The 20171-nt window shown below is 34.3% G+C and overlaps 1 protein-coding gene across 1 annotated transcript in view; it reads left to right on the plus strand.

The window, feature by feature from the left end:
- Positions 1-20171, plus strand: part of VWA8 (von Willebrand factor A domain containing 8) — a 413374-nt gene that overhangs the window by 298336 nt on the left and 94867 nt on the right. Inside the window, exon 37 of the mRNA XM_074299190.1 lies at positions 2742-2943. Within this exon, the coding sequence (XP_074155291.1) occupies positions 2742-2943 (202 nt within the window). The remainder of the gene's footprint in view (positions 1-2741; positions 2944-20171) is intronic.

The raw sequence follows: 20171 nt of genomic DNA on the forward strand, positions 1-20171 counted from the left end.
GAAGCAGACTAATTATAATATTGTTTAAAAAATAATGAGGGTCAATGAAGCATATAAAAGAAAATACACAGAAAAAAATCAGAAGAAGAAAGAAAAAAAAGACAAAGAGAATAACTTTGAAAGTAATATGGTGAATTTACATACTTTTTTTAAAGCAAATGAAAGAAGTTGACAAAAATTAGAGAAAAAAAAGAAACAATCTAAGAAAATTATGAAAAGAAAGTCAACCAATTGGAAAAAGAGATTCAAAAAACTTAAGGAAAAAAATAATTCCTTAAAACGTAGAATTGGGAAAGTAGAAATCAGTGATGTTATAAGACACCAAGATATAGTAAAGTCAAAAGAATGAAAAAAAAAAAAGAATATTAAACACAAGAAAAACAACTAGTCTGAGAATAGAGCAGACCAAAATTATTTAGCAAAAACAATAAAGAGGGAAGTTGACAATTGTTTGCACTATTGGTGATAGGGAAGCATACTGCAAATCTTTTAAAATCATCCTAGCCTATAACTTTAAAAATATTTTTAAACTTTCTTATTGTATCAAAGAACTGAAAACAAAGTGAGTATTCATCAATTGGAGAAAACTGTTATATGCCAGTGTAATGGAGTATTGTGAGTAAAAAAAAAAAAAAAAAAAAAAAAGACAATATAAAAATTGTTAGGCTACTGAAAATTGTGACAAAAAAAAAATCTAGATACAGTATTCCTAGAAATTGTTCAGGAAAATTGTGCAGAAGTAATAGGAGAGAGTAAAATGGAAATAGAAAAAATCCATTGATTATCACCCAAAAGAGATCCTAAAATGATAATTGTTTGTCCTTCATTCTCAAAGAGAACCATGACATCAGGGAGGCAATGCCATGACATGCAAGTGAACTGGATTTAAGTGACAGAGGGCTGGGCCAGGTCACCTGCCACATTTCCCCATCCAGGGCCATCTGAGTCCATTGGCCCTATATAGATCAGGACTTCTGAAGATGGCTCTGGATGAAATGGGAGACCTTGGCCTTTTTGAGCTAAGGTCTTAACAAGTCTCAGTTTGACTGAGGCTGAAACCATTCAATGATTAAGACTAGGTAAGATTGAGGCAAAGAAAATCCTCCTTCACTCTCTTCTTTGATCCTTTCCTCCCTTTTTTTCTCCCTTTCTTCCTCTTTCCTTCTCTCTCTTCTTTCCCTCCCTGGGATTGCAATCAAAAATTACTTACCCAGCAAAACTGAATATAATTCTAAAGGGGAAAAAATGGGGATTTAATGAAGACTTTCAGGTATTTGTAACAAAAATACCAGAACTCAAAGGAAAAATTGACATATAAAATCAAAGAGAGACATACGGTAACATTAATGAACAATGATAAGGGACTCAATAGATCAAACTGTTTACTTCTGGTACAGGAAGATTTTATTTGTACTCTTAAGATTATTATCATTACTTGAGTAGTTTGAAAGGTCATCCATACATTGATAAAAGGCTTGAGATTGAGTTGAGAATAATAGGATGATTCTAAACAGTGGGGAGAGAAAAAAAAATGAAGTGATTATACAAATGAGACATGAATGGAAGAACTGTTACAGAAGTTGTAGATGGAGGTTATTTACTCACATTGTAAATGGATTAAAAAAGGAACAATATAAACATCTAAAGGGCGTAAAAGTCTTCTAAGTTTTTGAAAAAAATAGGAATAGGCAATAGGATAGGGGAGGGACTTCTGGAAGGTGGGAGAAGATAAGGAAAGAGATCCTTAAGTAAATTAGACAAGTAAGGAGAGATGGAGTAAATAGGGTGAGAAGGATAAATAGTGAAGAAAAAAGAACATGGAGGAAAATACACAACTAATAATTGTAATTTTGAATGTGGATAGGATGAATTCACCCACAAAACTCAAACTCATAGCAGAATGGATTAAAAATCATAGTCTGACTGTTGTTTACAGTATATACAGTTAAAATTCAAAGATGCACACAGAGTTAAAATAAAATGCTAGAGCAAAATGTATTATGTTGTAATTGATATTTAAAAAGCAGGAATAGTGATCATAATCTCAGACAAAAATCAAAGCTAAAATAAACTTGCATGAAATAATGAAGCAATAAATAAATAAATGAGCAATACCAAGAGAATATTGTACATAGTAACAGAAATTTTGTTCTAAGAACAACTTTGATTAATTCATTGTATCATAACTACTCATGTTAATTACAAAGGACTTATAGTGGAAGATGCTGTGTTGCTTTCCAGGGGAAAAACTAATAAATAGGGTTTTACATATACATACAAATTTGTGTTCAATTACAGCTTTTTCTAAGGTGGGAGGGAAAAAAAGGGGAACAGCAGAGAACAAAATAAAATTTAGAATGAAACACAGAAAAGCAGAGTAGTTTTGAAAATAATGTATAGTATTTTATTAAATGATTTTTTAAAGTAAACAATCTGAAATTGAAATTTATGGTTTTATATTGAATCTTCTTGATGTTGTGCCATGTATATGGAAATGTTGTCTCTTTTTGTCTTTAAGTTAAAAATGAATGAAAATTTTTAAAATAAAATAGAAAACAAAGCATACAGAGATTTGTGAATCATCTTTTTTTCTGTTTTCCTTTTGGTAGTAAGTGAAAATTTATAAAATTAAATTCAAAAAAGAAAATCTGTGGTCATCCCGTAATAGTTAGCATTAGCTCATTTTACTGTTATTTTATAGTGTTTTATTGTATTTAGTGTTTGTTTGTTTCTTTTTCCAGATCAGCATCACTCTCTCCATACACAACATGGCTCTCTACTATTTCAGACACAGATGCCCTGATAGCTGAGTGGGGCAAAGGTGGTGTTGTTACTGTTGATATGGGAGGCACTGTCAGACTTTGGGAAACTGGACTTGAACATCTGCAGCGGTCTCTTCTGGAATGGCAAAACATGATTGGGAGAGAAGAGAAAGCTGCACAGGTAATATCAATTTTGTAGTCTCAGAAGAGAATACCACAATGGTAAAGAAATATCCTAGCTTGATAATTGAAATGGTTTTTGAAATGTTACTACTAGAGATGAATAACAAGAGAAGCTCTTATAGACCTGTATGATAGAATGTTGAGTATTTTTTCCTTAGCCATTTAAATAAATAACTTCTCATATTACAACACATGCGGTCAGTCTTGCAAAAGTTATTCCCATTTGCAAAAGGCTATTTACTAGAATCACTTTTATAAAAGTCTTTCTGTTTTTAATGCTATTATTGTAAGCATTCTCTAAGTGCCATCTTGGGAGTTTGAGAAACTGGGCATGATTTCTGGTATAAAAACAAAGTCATTGTCTTTTTTTTTTTCATCTTCAGCAATTCAAGTTTTATTATTTCAACAATGTGAATTTTCTCTCCATTAACACAGAGCATGAGACATCTTTGCCTTAGGTCAGAATTTTATAAGTTTTTGCTAAAAATTTCATCATCAGGCAGTTAACATTGTAAAGCTGAGAATTGTCCAAATTAACTAGTCTGATCACTGTATAAAAGAACATGTCTAGAAATAATAAAACCTTTTTAGTTTTTTACAACCTAAGCATGGATTCTCTTGGTATATCTACTATTTCTGCAGAACTTTTGATGGCCTTATATTGTATACTATATACTATAATTAGGAGCCATTCCTTTTGTCTTTGTTACTGCCACTGTAGCAGGGGAAGCTACTGCTTCTGGAGACACTCTTCCTCCTCCCTCCCAAAAAATGCCCCTCCTCATTACTCCCTTCAGTCAAAGTCATAGTCTTTAGCAGAAACATATTTTGCCAGCCCCCTTGTTTCCAAATAACATAAATCCTACAGTTCTAATAACAAAGCACCTAATGACACAATGAAAATAAGTGCAGGAAGACTAGCATTGAAATTAAAGGTAAAGCTAATAATGAAATAAAGAAATGACTCAGACAACCCAATCTAGTTCCTCTCTAAATGTAATTTGAAGAATCCAAGAAGCTACCCACTGTATGTTTACAAAAGAGTGCCCTAGAGTACAGAAAAACTACCAAGAATACGTGATTCATTTGCAATTTAATTTCTTTCACATTTATAAATGCAAGTTCTCAGTTGAAATGATGCTTTTATGTAGTAAAGACAAGGCAGGTTCCTGCCAGCCATCTTGCTCTGCAATGTATAAATTATCAGGGAAGGATGTTATGAGTCACATTTCTACAGCTTATTCCCTTGAGCTGTGATTAATAAATATAATTTTGCCCGCATAATATTTCTTTAAAAATTTTTATGGATTGCTATAGAGGACATAATGGACGTTTCTGTCTGAACCATGACTACTCTTGACTTTTAAATTTAGAGTAGCATTCTGAGCATTAAGAAAGAAAATAAACCAAGCAAAATACGATGAAATAAAAATGCCATTGTATATGTTACAGCTAAAGGCTGAACCTAATCTATTCCCCCACAGAAAATGATTAGGAAATTCTTATGTAGCGTCTTGTTTGAATTTTTTTTTTTTTTTGGTAATTCAAATCTTATATTTTTTATATTTTAAAGTAATTGGAACCTCATAGTGCATGATGTTATTTTAAAATTTCCACCAGGTTGTCTGAATTTTACATATTGTATAAAATGAAAGTCAAGCAATATTTTCAAATACCGAAGTTTATGAACAAGGCCAAGCTTGTCATTTAGAGTTGAGCTTCACCATCATCATAAACCAAATTTCTTTTCATTAAGGTACTCTCTTTAGAGTTGTAAGCATTTATACCTCTGTGACTTTTAGCTATGTGTACACACGCAAGCACTGTGATAAGTGAGTCTAGCCGAGATCCAAAGTTTATTTTCTTTTAAAATATCACAAATGATGAATTTCTGAAGATACAATTGGCACAAGCTTATTCATTTAGTATCTATGAATAAGATGTGAATTGGAGTCCCCAGACAAGGAGAGGGAGGCCTGGGGAGAGGAAAGATTGTGGTAAGTGGGGCAGAGAAGCAGTCAGGTAGGAATAGAAGGAATAATTTGCTGCAAGAAAGATACAGTTGAGATCAGATAATATAAATATTTTGTGGACCTAGTCTACTTGGTTACATAAGCTCCCACAGTTCTCTTCAACAGCATTTAAGTAGATATGGAGGAAGAAGATTGTACTTTTAAAACAGGGTGGAGAGGGAAAGATATAGTCTGTGACAGGACAAGGGAACAAGGCATTTGAGAACAGAGAGAGTTATAACATTGAGTTGGATCACTGAGAGATCAAGATTGGAAAGAGAGGAGAATTGGGTAGTGGTTTGGGAAATTTATACGGGGATAGAAGTATTGGAGATCATATTGAGTTGGGGTAGTAAAGAATATGAAGGAATGAAATGATAGGATATTACACTCAGAAAAATGAATTTGAGAGTCTTGGATTGTAGAAGTGCATATTTGTGGGTGATGGCAAAATAAAGGAAGTGACCATCTTTGTGTATGACTATGGTAAAAATGGAGGACTAAGTCATAGGAGTTAAGTAGACTGAAAAAGTGAAAGGTCAAGGGTATGGATACTATATGGAAGTCCCTTAATATAGGGCAAAAATTTATTGAGAAAGGAGAGAAAGTGCCCTGGCTAAGGGTAGATAACAGTCACAGAATCTAAATAGAGTGATCTTCAAAGGAGGAAAGGTTGTTTAAGTAATGTAGATAGAGAAAGAAATCTTAAAGTGACAAGAGGGAGCATTATATCTCAGAACCAGAAAACGTAAGGAGCCTGAAAGGATCTCCAGAATGAAGAGGTTTGTTATTTTCAGAGTGGGGTTTATAGAGGGCATAGTTGAAAGAGTGGGCAGATATGGAGTAGGACAATATAAGCGCAAGTGTGTAGAAGGTTCAAGGTCTCATCACTGCCTCAAATGATGTCCAGGGGCACTGAACTCATAAACATATAGCCTTACATTTAGATTTTCAAAAATCAACTGCACAACCACAACATAGGAGAATTGTGTGAAAAAGCCCTGGTTTGAGTATCCTGCAAGATGACTTCTTTATCAATAGGGTGACATAGCTAATGTACAGTCTTAGACTATGTTAGCCAAGGTATAGTGTCTAAAGAATGATAATCACAGTGTACTTTGTTCTTGTCAGATCCCATCTAGAGTGTTATGTTTAGGTCTGATCAGAAGCAGGAGGGGGATGAACAGGACAGTAAAAGGGCTGAGAAGAGATGGTACTCCATGCAAAATTCAGAGGAAGTAACCAAGGGACTTTCCTAAAGAAGAAAAGACTTGGGATGAAACTGCTATCTTCAAATATTCAAAGGTCATTCATGTGGAAGAAGTATGAGAAGTATTGTCTTTGGTCCTAGAGAGTAGAAATAGGAAAAGTAGATGGAAATTGCTATGAAATAGTTTTCCATTCTATATAAGGAAAGATTTCCTCATACCTAGACCAACCCAAAATAGAATGGGCCACTTTGTGAGTAGTAAGTTCTCCATCCCTGAAAGTTTCCGAGCAGAGGCAGAAAGGCCCCCTGTAAAGGCAAGGGCTGAGGAAGGAGTCACAGCATCGTAAAATGAAGTTCTAACTGACATCGGCTAAAGCTTCTCATCTGAAAATGAAGGTGAGAATGATGCCTCCTGGGGTTAGTGTGAACAAAGCATAGTGTGAAACTTTTGTTGTAGAGGACAAGCCTGTTTAGGTATCTGTTAGAGAAAATGACACATGAGGAAACTGAATTATTCTGTGTGTGTGTGTGTGTGTGTGTGTGTGTGTGTTGTCTATTGTAGACTAATTTACAGAAATCCGTTGTGACCATATAGTCTTGTTTAGGAAAGTGGGAGGATTAGTTGACTAATCTTAGTCTGGAAATTATTTGTACTTTAATTCTATTTTTCTTCTTAATGAATCATCAGTGACAGGCTAGACAGCACACTTGATCTCTTCTATTTAGATGATCTCATATTGTTATTTAAATGGATTGTAGACAAAACTAATTCAGATGGGATTCTTGCAATGACAAGTGATATTTGGTAGAAAGTCAGATCCTTTTCTACATTTCTCCCTGTCTTGGATCTCCTAGCCTTTCTGTATTTAGAAGCTTCTATAGCCACAGACAAGTTCCTGTTGCGTAGTTTAATAAATGCCTTTCATAGAAGTCATGAGAAAAGAAAACAGGTTTCCAGTAGCACACTTGTGTTGTTATTTATTACGTGGTGAAGCTGGCTTTCACTATTGCTTGGCAGAGTAACACGCTCACCATCTAGTGGACAAATAATTTATTTTATATAAGGAAATTTAAAGCAACTGTTTAATACACAGGCAGGCTAGAAGGCAGGCAAAGGCAGATTTTGGAGAAGCTAACTAATCAAATAGTACCAGGGCTGAGTGATGACTTGGTGTGACTATGGGATCTTCTTTCAGAGAATGACAGAAAAGGCTCATCAGGATCAGGCAGCATCAGGTACAAAGGAAAACAACTTGTTCCAGAGCCAGAGGACCTGAGTTAAAATCCCACTTTTGATATTTATTTTATGTATACCCTTGAGGAAATCAACAAGTCCCAACTCTGGACCTCAGTTTCTTCATATACAGAATGAATAGTTTAGATGGTCTCTGAGGTCCCTTCCACCTATAGAGTGATCCTGTGAACTTGAAACCATTCTTCTCCATCCTTGGTTCCATAGCATTTTGGCAAATAACTGCCAAAATGGATAAATAGTTATTTACTGACTACAGTATCTGCTGTGCTTCAGTTTTCTAGAGTTACAAATCTTGAAGACATTGTGAATTTAAACTTTCACTTTAGTTTAATAGTCTTTGTGCGTTTTTAATGGATTCAGATTCCATGAGAGGATAGATCGGTAATAATATATGTGAATGGGTGGTAAACATGTTTTCCTGTAATTTAGACAACCTCTAGAACAAATGAAATTGTATTATCATCCTAATTTAATTCTAAAATCCTATCATTAAGGATTTCCAGCATCATCTCAGAACCACATAAAAACTAGTTGGGGCGAGGGACAGGAGATTGTTTGGGTAGTTTCTTTCTGTACCAAACCTGTGATTTCCTTGGTGTGGGGAACTCTCAGGAAAACTCCTATTACCAGTGCAAATTCTTTTGCTTGCCCTGCTGCTCATATTTTGAGAATTTCCTGGAATATTAAGAAACTAAGGGACTTATCCAGTGTTCAGCCAGTATGTATCAGAGGCTGGATCGGAACCTAGCTCCTTCTAATTCAAAGTTCAGCTCTCTAGCCATTACTACATAGTGCTTATCAAAAAAGTTTGAATTCTATATTTTTAAATTTATTTTTCAATTGACACAATTAACAAGTAACAAAAAAAGGGTACACAGTACCCTTTATCAAGTAGAAAAGCAAACAAAAAACCAAAATCTTTTAATAAACATTCATAGTCAAGCAAAACAAATCCCCACATTGGCTGTGTCTACACACATACACATGCACACACACACACACACACACACACACACACACACACACACACACACATATTTCATTCTGCACCCTTAGTCCATCACCTCTCTGTCTAGAGATGGGTAGCAGATTTCATTATGACTCTTTTGGAAACATGGTTGATCATTGTATTAATCAACATTCTTAAGTTTTTCAAAGTTTTGTTTTTTGACTTCATAACATCATTATTGAATGTTTTTCTCCTGGTTATGCTCATTTACATCATAAGTCTTCTTAGATTTTCCTAATACCATACCTTTCATCTTTTCTTAAAGCACACTATAATTTATTACATTCATACACCATAATTTGTTGAATTCCATGTTTTCAGTCATGACCCTCTCATTATAAACTCTTCTAAATCTGTTCTGCCTTTTGCCTATAAAAATGGGTTTCTTCACATTAACATCTTTCTCCCCCCTCTCTCATTTCCCCTGTTCTCTGACGTGGTTCTCTTTTCTTGTCCATGCCATTACATAAGTCCTTGAATACCATCTCTTCTCATCTTCTCCAACAGAATGCATTTTAAATCCTTGTCTCTCTCTGTTCCTGCCTCTGTCTATGTCTCTCTTTCTTTCTGTCTGTCTGTCTGTCTCTCCCTCCCTCTCTCACTCTGTCCCCTGTCTTGCTTTCCTCTCTCCCTTCTCCTTCTTTTCCTTCGTCTGTCTTTATGTTCCAGATCATTCTCTTCTGCCTCCAAACATGCCCAAATCTCCCTATCTTTAGAAATTAAGATCAAATCATTTCCTCAAGTTAGAGTTCTACATTTCTCCTTTTTTTCAGAGTCAAACTCCTCAAGAAAGCTATTTATACTAATAGCCTCTATTTTCTTTCCTCTCAATCATTCCCCAACCTTTTACAGTCTTTGAATCTTATCACTCAAGGAATTGCTTGCTCTCTACAAGGTTAACAGTGGTTTCGAAAATGTGATGGTCTTTTCTCAGTCCTCATCTTTAACCTATTTGACACCATCAACCATCCTTTCTTACTCAGCACTTCCTCTCCCTGGTTTTGTGATTCATTTCCCTTAATTGTAGATGTTCCGCCAAGGTTTTGTATTAAATTCTCTTCTCCCTCTATACTTTTTCTTTTGGTAACCTCATCAGCTCCTGTGGGCTTATTTATCATTTTTATGTTATATAATATATATGTGTGTGTGTATATATATATATATGTTATATAATATATATGTACACATAGGTATACATACAAATACATAATATATACATATGAATATATATGTAATAAATCTTTCTAAATCTTCAGTCCCATATCACCAGTTGCCTCTTAGATATTTCAAACTGAATGTCCCTGAGACATCTCAAACTCAGCATTTCTAAAACTTATCCCCCAAACTCTTGCCTCTTTCATATTTCACTGTTTCTGTCAAAGGCACTGCCATCCTTCTGGCCTCCCATGTGGTTAATCTCAGCACTATCCTCAGCTCTTCACACTCCATCACCCCATATATCCAGTCAGTTGCTAAATTTACTATTTCTACTCCTACCTCCCACATGTGACCCCTTCTCTCCACTCACACATTTTCCAGCAATCATTTCCTAATCTTTTCTTACCTAAATTATTATAAGAGCCTCTTCATTGGTTCTTCACTGTCCTCTCTGCCACAAGTCTCCCTTCCTTTCGTCTAACCACACCATTCTGCCAATTAAGTGACTCCCCTACTAAGCTAGTTCTAGTTGCTTCCTATTACCCCTAGAATAAAATATAAATACCTTTTTTAGCTTTTAAGGATACAAGTCTACAGTATCACTTTCCAGTCCTATGGAACTTCACCTTTTACACTTTTCAGTCAAACTAAACTGGCTTTCTCTGCTTCTCACACATGAAACTCCATCTCCCATTTCCTATCTCAGTGCCTTTACATGGACCCACATGTCCAAAATCCTTTCTCCCATGATGTACCTCATAGAATCCCTCTTTTCCCTTAAGGATACAATTCAAAAAATTAACCACAGGGAGTCCTGTTTCATATTTAATCATTATATATTTATGCTGTATATTTATATTTCTAATCATCTTCTCTTTTAGAATGTATATTCCTTGGGAGTAGGAACTATTTCATTCTTTGTACATGTATCCCCAGCATTTTTTGTAGTTTCTGGCACACAATAGTTGCTTAACAAAAGTTTGGTATGGCGATCACTTAGTTGTATTTAGAATCCTTCCAAGTCACTTAAGGCAATACTTTTGGTGTTTCCATCAAATATCAGGTACTATCCCTATTACTAATGACCATTGTTCAGGTGTATTTAAAAAAAAAAAAGCCCAAAAATCTATAGTTCAAATTTTCTTCTATATTTATTATAAATAGACCAGAGACCTCTTCTGGCATAATATTATGAATGTTCTCTTTTTGAGGTCTTTTAAAGATGCTTCCATAAATACACATTACTTCAAAAAATATTAAATGACCTAAAAAAGATGGCAGCATTTTAAGTCTTATTGATTTTTGTCTCTCTCAGAGTACCTTGCACATTGCAGGTACCCAGTCATTAATATGAATAAGAAAATAAATGAGGAATGAAAAAAAAAGTTTTTAATGTTCTATTTTAGAAAAACATCTCACATTGTTACTGTTCTACTTAATATGTTCATTAAGCCATACCTCTTTCCTAATTTAAATCTGCCCATGTTTAGTTTCCTTGAGGCCCTGGGGAAATGTGAAGGCAGGATATTTCAAATTTTGAAATCCACTAAGTTATATTCACAATGCTATGCTCTTTCAGTTTTTCATTATAGTGGCAGTTATCTATTCTCTCTGAGTCTGGTCCTCTGTATGAGCATGTGATTTAAAGATAATGGTCTGCAGTTAACTTTTGACTCCAAAATCAGTAAATCTGAACAAATACAATATCCTAATTCTCTTATCACAGTATCAGAGAATAGTTTTTATAAAGCTATGGATGACAGTTCTGCACAGACTCTCTCTCCTCCCATTGATTGAAAAAAATATTTATTTGTGTCTCCAGAAATTTCTTTGAGGTCAAAACAACCTCTCATTTATCACTTTTTCATTCATCTTTCAGAGATGTTTGGGTAAGGTTTATCTGTACAGTGACATGAGGGATGGGAGATGGGAGAGCAGGGATCAGGTGAAATTCTCCCATTTAGAAATGCATTAATTTACTAAGTACTTAGTACAAAATCCCATGCTGGATGCTAGATAAAATAGATTTCCCTGTACTAACCTAGAAAGTGACTAAAAGCCAGTCATTAGATATTTATTCCCAGGATATTAAAAAAAAAGTCCAATGTCCTCTATGAAAATACATTATTCCCAAGAAGTGTGGTGCTTTAAGCCTATCCAGGAGGAATAAGACATAGCAGAAATGACTAGAATGAGTCATATGTATAAAGATGATGGGAGAAACCTATTCAAAAAGTATGAGAATCCCAAATATACCGGAAAATATTGACTCCTGCTATTATGTATGAGACCACCAACTGTAAATAAATTTAGACTATGATTGAACAAGGAATGCAGTTATGGAAAATGTGGGGAAAATGCTAAGTATATATATTTTTATTCTCCCATTTACACTGTATATATCTTGTATGTGAATAATCATTTGCATGAACCCCTTGAGACTGAGGACTCTTTTTTTTTGCTTTTATCTACATGTCTTAATATAGTAGTAACTAAGAAATGCTTATCAATTGATAGTGTGCCTTACAGATCCAAAAAAGAGTCAGAGCATAATCATATTTCTGTAACCTGGAAGGAAATGTTCTATGACTGTATCTGGAGTGAACTAATGAGAATAGCATAGAAGAAAAAAGAGTTCATCACAATTCTATTTGTATTTTTTTTTGCTTACTTCCTCGATTATAGTTATTAATGCTTCTCAGTGAATTATTATGTTTTTATGTAACTGCTTAAAAGTCACAAGTTTTATATTTTGAGGAATCTAAAGTTCAGTCTTTATCAAATGATATTTCAAAATATAATTATGTGAATTAATGTGAATTATTTTTATAGTTATCTACAACCCATAAGACAAAGAACTGAATGATAAATGATGAATTTTCTTATTTCCTTCATTCTAATGGATTTAATATCTGTTCTGTGTTAATTATATCCTAGATAGTTGGATCTATGGTATCATTGTTGGAATACTCTTTTTATTGATACAGATTTCAGTCCTGACAAGGCTTGTTAAACCGAGTGATTCACACTTTTTTCTCTCCCTAAATTGTCCATAGAAGATCCACCCATGAAATAGTTGATTTCCTCCATACCATTTAATATTTTGGGACTACCGCAATTATGCATGAGTTATCTTCACAATGGTGTCAAACTCAAGTAGAAATGTAGATTCAGAAAACCACAATTTAACACTCTAATAAAGGAGATAATATGCAAACAAATATATTGAAAGCAATCTATATGCAAGATTAAAAAAAAAATGGTTAACAGATGGAAAGCACTGGAATTAATAGGGGATGGGGGAAGGCTTTCAGTAAAAGAAGTTTAACTGGGACCTGAAGGAAGGAAGGTCAAATGACATAGCTGAGGGGAGAAAATATTCCATACCTAGGGGAAAAATGCCAGGAGCCAAGAGATAAGAGCATCTTGTTCAAGGAATAACCAAGAGGGCAGTTCACTGGTTTATAGAATATGTGGAAGTAAGGTATAAGAAAACTGGAAAGGCAGAAAGGGGCCAGGTTATAAAGAGCTCTAAAAGCAAAGGAAAGGATTTTATATTCAATTCTGTAGATAATAGGAAGTTAGAGCAACAGTGTTAGACCTGGTCAGAAAAACTCATCTTCCTAAGTTCAAATCTGGCTTTATACACTTAGTAGATATGTGACCCTGAGCAAATCACTTAACTCTGTTTTCACAGTTGGAAAAGAATTGAAGAAGAAAGTGGCAAATAACTCTAGCATCTTTACCAAGAAAACTCCAAATGGAGTCTCAAACAGTCGGACATAGCTGAAACTACTGAACAACAACAAAAGAGTTGACTGAATAGAGCAATGACATGGCCAAGCCTACTTTTTAGGAGGATGAGAGGATGTTGATTGGGTACAAGCTTGAGTCAGGAGAATGAACCAGCAGGCTATTGCATTCATTGATGTGTAAAATGAAGACTGGGTGCTCAAGATTGGGAATAATGTCAGAAAAAAGAGGGTATATTTAAAAAAAAATGTTGTGAAGGCAGAATTGACAGCACCTGGCAACAGTTTAGATGAAGGGAGTTAGAGAAGGTGATTAGCCAAGGATGGATGATTATTGTAAGGATGAGTGACTGAAAACATGATGATCCCCTCCCCAGTAATTGGGAAATTAGGAAGAGGGGGAGGATGTTGGGGCCAAAGATAACATATTTGGCTTTGAACATGTTAAGTTAAATAGGTCTATGGGGCTTCTAGTCTGAGATGCTCAACAGATAGTTGAAGATGTGAGACTGGAAATTAAGAGAAATGTTAGGGTGATCTAAAAATCACCCAGGAGTTGCAAGTTAGCTTTGCCCATGGTTCTATTCTCTAAGGCATCTCATAGCTTCCATTAAGCTCCTATTAATGTATAAACTGATACTGGATGTAACAAGAGTAATTTGGGAAGAGGAAAGGGTGTCATATTCCTAAAATATAGGATCATGATATTTAGAGCAGGAAGGGTCTTTAGAGATCCCCTAACCCCAAAATTTAATTTTACAAAAAAGAAAACCAAGGTCCATAAAATTTAAAAAACTTACCCAAGGTTATATAGGTAGTAATACATATATACATATACATATATAGGTAGTAGGCTAGTAACATCTTAATAATACTTATTATTAAAAGAATGTCAGCAATTCCTTATGGAGCAGGAAATTTAAAATTATCACATCAATAACTACACTGAGCATAATTCGTGCCCTTGGAATTATGTCTTATTACCATAATTTTTTTTTTTTTTTTTTTTTGAGGCTGGGATTAAGTGACTTGTCCAGGGTCACACAGCTAGGAAGTGTTAAGTGTCTGAGATCAGATTTGAACTCGGGTCCTCCTGAATTCAAGGCTGGTGCTCTACCCACTGCGCCACCTAGCTACCTCCTTTATTGCCATAATTTAAAGTAAGATTATTATTAATGAGAATTAATATTATTAATGAGAAGTGATCAGTTCATCATAAATGTAGAAATTTTGGCAAGAATTGTTGAAGGTCCCTAATTAAGTCATCCCAAATTAAAATAAAGCTCTATAGTAGCAGCTTTATCATTATTATTATTATTATCATTAAATCATGACCTAAGAGAATCATTGTCACTCTTGGAATTAAATCATTATTAATTATCCTATTTGGGAAGAAAATTTTGTCATTTCTACAAAAGAAACTAAAAAATAGTTCTTCCTTAGGCTTGACAGCTTGAAAAAAAATCAGAAAATCAGAGCTATGACAGTGATCAGCAGAGGGTTAAGATCTTATTACTAAGAATCCTAAGCAGAAAGGGAAAGGTAGATAGCTAATTTATTTTTAAAAATACAAAATAAGAAGAAAAAATGAAATAAAATCAAGATTTTGTTATGATTTTGCATAAAATTAAAGAATCTGCTATTGAATTTAAATTTAGCAAGTTGAACTTAGAATGCCCTTATTAACTTTTCCAAAGTATACAATGTTCATTCATTGATTCCTGAATACTATTCCTTAGTTTAAAGAGAATTTTGAAAAGTTTTCTATTTTTTAATAAATCCATTGCCTAAATTAATATCTCTGAAATCTTTTTTAGAGATAGGTTATTTCAGTTTTCCTTCTCCCTGTTAATAAGTCATCAACATTAGTGTCACTTAATAAATAGAGGCTTCATTAGTACTGTTCTAATAATAGGAATAGAGAAAAATGACCTCTCATTAAGTTATCTGTCATTATTTCTAAGGTACTCATTGAGGCAAAAAAAAAATTTCAGAAATTAATTGTACAAGCACAAAATTAGCTATCTACCTTTCCCTTTCTGCTTAGGATTCTTAGTAATAATTTGAGCCCATGGTAATATCATGCAAGACATTTTTTAATTTCCCTAATGGTCAAAGTGAACATGGTCAGAGAAGAGAAAAAAATCCTAACCTTTCACATTATATTTTGAGTATAGAGAGTTCATAAAATCAGGAAAAGATTTCCTAGCATTGTGAAACTCCAAAGTGAGAATAGAGTGCATATCAATCTACAGAAATCATTTGAATGGACAGTTATTAAACCTGAATCATTACCATTATATTGCTATATATTGATTCAGAAAAAAAAGCCATTTTGCACTAGTCTTTTTCAAATAGTCACTTGGTTCTTAAGCAATTCATTTTTTAGAAAGATTGTGCTTTTTCAACTCAGTCACTGTCATGGTTCCTTTTGCATGTCACTACTCTATCCATGCAGAGAGAACATGTATTTCTCTATTATCCTTAAAAAGACAATACCCTCCAAAAAAGGGTCTCTGAAGAAGATTGCAGTTATGGAAAAAGGTGATATGAATTTCTGAAGTTCTATTTGATAGAATACAAAATATACTGACAAGAAAAAAAGGAGTTTGGGGGGAGGAGACATTCCATTCAAAATTTATGTCATAGGTATTGGGGTGCACCCCAAAGTAATTAGACTTGGAGACAGAAGACTTTGAATCTTGTCTCTATGCTTTTAATTGTAATTTAACTATCTTAAACCTCTTTTTTTATTTATACAGAAGGTATAAGAATAGTCCATCTCCATCATAGAGTATTATGAAAAATGTGTTTTGCAAACTAAAATTATTCTTCTTTGGAACAGCATGTACAGAACTCTTTCCCCAGTCTTCCAGTATAACAATATAGAAGCCACAAATGCTCTTTACTTCCTTTAAAAAGCTGCTAAAAGCTTTGGACCCCAGAAGAAAAGCTAGAGTATTACTGGGGTGTAGATGCAAAGCTCTTAAGTGTCAACCTTGGGTATAACTTCCAACCTGAGCACAATACCTAAGGGGATTGAGTGGGCTAAGTTTGTCCCAGAAGACCCTGGTATTTCATTTGCCTAAGAGGCTTTTTTTAACTGCTCCATTAGCAACATGCCCAAGATTTCATTTTAGCCAGTCAAGTATCAGGCTTTGTCTGTGCACACAGGAAAAAGCCCTGTCAGAAACTGTAATGTTTTTGAGAACAGATGGTTTTACAAGTAATTGCCTGCATATAATAAAAAAAAAAAAAAAAAAAACTTGTTGTAGAAGCTCTTTAAAAGAGATTTACAAGGTGCAAATGAATATTCTTTCTTTTTTTTTTTTTTTTTTTTTTTTTCTGCTGAGGCAATTGGGGTTAAGCGACTTGCCCAGGGTCACACAGCTAGGAAGTGTTAAGGGTCTGAGATCAGATTTGAACTTAGGTCCTCCTGATTTCAGGGATAGTGCTCTATCCACTGTGCCATCTAGCTGCCCCCTTTCTTTTTTTTTTTTAATAGCTTTTTATATACAAAACATATGCAAGGGTAATTTTTCAACATTGACTCTTGCAAAAACCTTTGTTTTTTCCCGCCTTCCCTCTACCCACTACCCTAAATGGCAGATAGTCCCATATATGTTAAATATGTTAAACTATATGTTAAATACAATATATGTATACATAGTTATAGTTATCTTGTTGCACAAGAAAGATCAGATTTAGAAAGAAGGTAAAAATAACCTGAGAAGAAAAAACAAAATTGCAAGCAAACAATAACAGAAAGAATGGAAATGTTATATTGTAGTCCATACTCATTTCCCAGAGTTCTTTCTCTAGGTGTAGCTGGTTCAATTCATTACTGCTCTATTGGAACAGATTTGGTTATCTCATTTTTGAAGAGAGCCACATCCATCAGAATTAATCCTCATATAGTATTGATGTTGTCATGTCTAATAATCTCCTGGTCCTGCTCATTTCACTCAGCATCAATTCATGTAAGTCTCTCCAGGCCTTTCTGAAATCTTCCTGCTGGTCATTTCTTACAGAACAATAATATTCCATAATATTCATACACCACAATTTATTCAGCCATTCTCCAATTGATGGGCATCCACTCAATTTCCAGTTTCTGGCCAATACAAAAAGGGCTGCCACAAACACTTTTGCACATACAGGTCCCTTTCCCTTCTTTAAGATCTCTTTGGGATATAAGCCCAGTAGTAACACTGCTGGATCAAAGGGTATGTACAGTGTGCTAATTTTTTGAGCATAGTTCCATATTATTCTCCAGAATGGCTGGATTCTTTCACAACTCCACCAACAATATATCAGTGTCCCAGTTTTCACACAGCCCCTCCAATCCCCTCCAATATTCATCATTATCTTTTCCTGTCATCTTAGCCAATCTGAAAGTTGTGTAGGTGGTATCTCAAAGCTGTCTTAATTTGCATTTCTCTGATCAATACTAATTTAAAACACCTTTAAATGAATGTTCTTTCAATATCTCTGAATGCACTGACAAAAATATATACATAGATCCCTATAAATCACAGCATAAGTCATTCATTTACAACTAAAAACACTTTCTGGATTGGGGTGGAACTCCAATTGTCTGTCCCTTCCCCTATCTTTACAGTCTTTTTATACTTTACTCTCCACCAATTATTCTGTAATCCAGCTATACTGACCTACTTTACTGCTCCTCAAATACAAGACTACATCTCCATTCTTTGTGACTTTGTAAGGCTATTCTCTATGCCACTCTTGGAAGACAAAGTAGCACAAACAAAAGTGTAGCTACAGGAAAACCCATGCTTGGGAAATGGCAATAATTAATTTTGACTGGATCATAGGGGTTAAAGAAAGTAGTCATAGCCAATGAGAATGGAAAGAGCTATTCTTACCCGGAAGGATCTAAATTTCTTCATTAAGGTTTTGGACTTTGTTCAGGACCCTCTGGGGATAGACAAATGTGAATTCTAAAATCAGTGGTCTGAGATGTTGAATTTGAAATCAGAAGACCTAGGTTCAAATTTTAGCTCTGCTACTTGTCACTAATTTGAACTTAGACAAATTACATCTTTTCTTTGGGCCTCAGTTTTCTCATTTGTAAATGTAATTGGTCTCTAAGGCCCCTTCCAATTTTAAATCTATGACCTTCTCTTACATGAATGTGATCTCCTGTTCTTCAGTGTAGCTTAAATATTAATTTGAGAAAGCACAAGAGACAGAATTTGCCTTTGTGTAAGAAGGGCCAAACAATATTAGTTGACTATGCAACAAGTCAGTGGGATTGCATGATTTGCCATCAAGTTTTTGCTATTTTCATTTGCTGACTCAGTCTAAGGCTGCATTAATAAACACATATTGGCCAGTACCAGGAATATAATAGTACTGTAATACACATATATTTGAGTAATGTAATAAAACACATTTTGAGTAATGTAATTCAATTCTGGGAAGCACATTTAGAGAAATATATTCAATTCTGTGCAACTATGAACAGTAGAAGAAGGCAGCCAGTGTGATGAAGAATCTCAAAATCATGATAGATAAGAAGCAACTGAAGAAGCTGGTAATGTTCAGTCTGGAGAAGAATCATAAAATTAAGAGAACTCAGAGACTGTCTAGTGCATGTCGCTTATTCTCAAATGATCACTCAAAGTTTGCTTAAAGACCTCCAGTGAAGTAGAAGGCCCCATCACATCAGACGGCTTATTCCATTCAGCCAGCTAGAATTGTTAGGAAGTATTCCTTGCATCAAGACTAAATGTATTTCTTTTGTTAACTTCCACTTACCACTAATTTTGCCCTTTGGCTCCAGAACAGAACAAGGCTATTTTCTCTTCCATGTAACAAGTCTTACAGTACTTAAAGATAGCTATGATGACCTCCCAAAGTTTTCTGTTCTCCAATCTAAATGGTCCACTTTTTTCAAATGATACTCTTATATCTTTAATTCATAACTTTTCACTACCCTGATTGCTTTCCTTTATCTTTTCTTCTGAAAACTTAGAATCCAGGACACAGTGCTATACTTTAGGTGTAGTCTGATCAGACCAGAGAATACAGTGTATTCCTTGGTCCTAGAAACTGTTTTTCTGTTAAAATAGCATAAGCTTGCATTAACTTTCTTGTCTATTATAACCTATAATTGCCATGTATTGAGTATAAGATAATATTTAAGGAGATCATCTTTGTTTTCAAATATTTGAAGGGCTATCATATAATAGAAAGATAAGATTAGATTTATTCTGTATGACTTTAGACAGGACCAGTGAAGGGAAGTTACAGGAAGGCAAATTTTGGTTCATTATAAAAAATAACAATTTAAGTTGAAAAGTATTAAAAAGTATTCAGGAAGAGGTTATCAGTATTGTAGATTGAATTCCTTCATTGAATGGAAGGTTGAATTAAATGTCTTCTAAGATCCTTTAATATTCTAAGATCTTGTGAGATATATGTATATTTATATAGTAATACAGATTTATGGATATCTTAAATCTCTTAAGAAAGGGGACTTAAAAGTCTGCCAATATCCATCATGTTTGCTATACTTATGACCCTTAAATATGAATATTAAATACTGAAGTTCAACTCTGAATGTGTCATATAGAAGTCAATTATTTGCTTGAACAGCAGCATGGTATAGTAGATTCTGTTAGATTTAGTATCACGAAGACTTGGACTCACATTTCACCTCAGATCTACTAGCTTTGTGCCCCTTGAGCAAGTTATTGACCTCTCTGGGTTTCAGTTTGCTCTACTCTAAACAATTAAAAAGGTTTTAAATAAAATAAATAATGAAAATTTTGTGACAATGCTGACAGTGATTTTATATATAT

The sequence above is a fragment of the Sminthopsis crassicaudata genome, chromosome 3, assembly GCF_048593235.1.
Source record: "Sminthopsis crassicaudata isolate SCR6 chromosome 3, ASM4859323v1, whole genome shotgun sequence".
Classification (NCBI taxonomy): domain Eukaryota; kingdom Metazoa; phylum Chordata; class Mammalia; order Dasyuromorphia; family Dasyuridae; genus Sminthopsis; species Sminthopsis crassicaudata.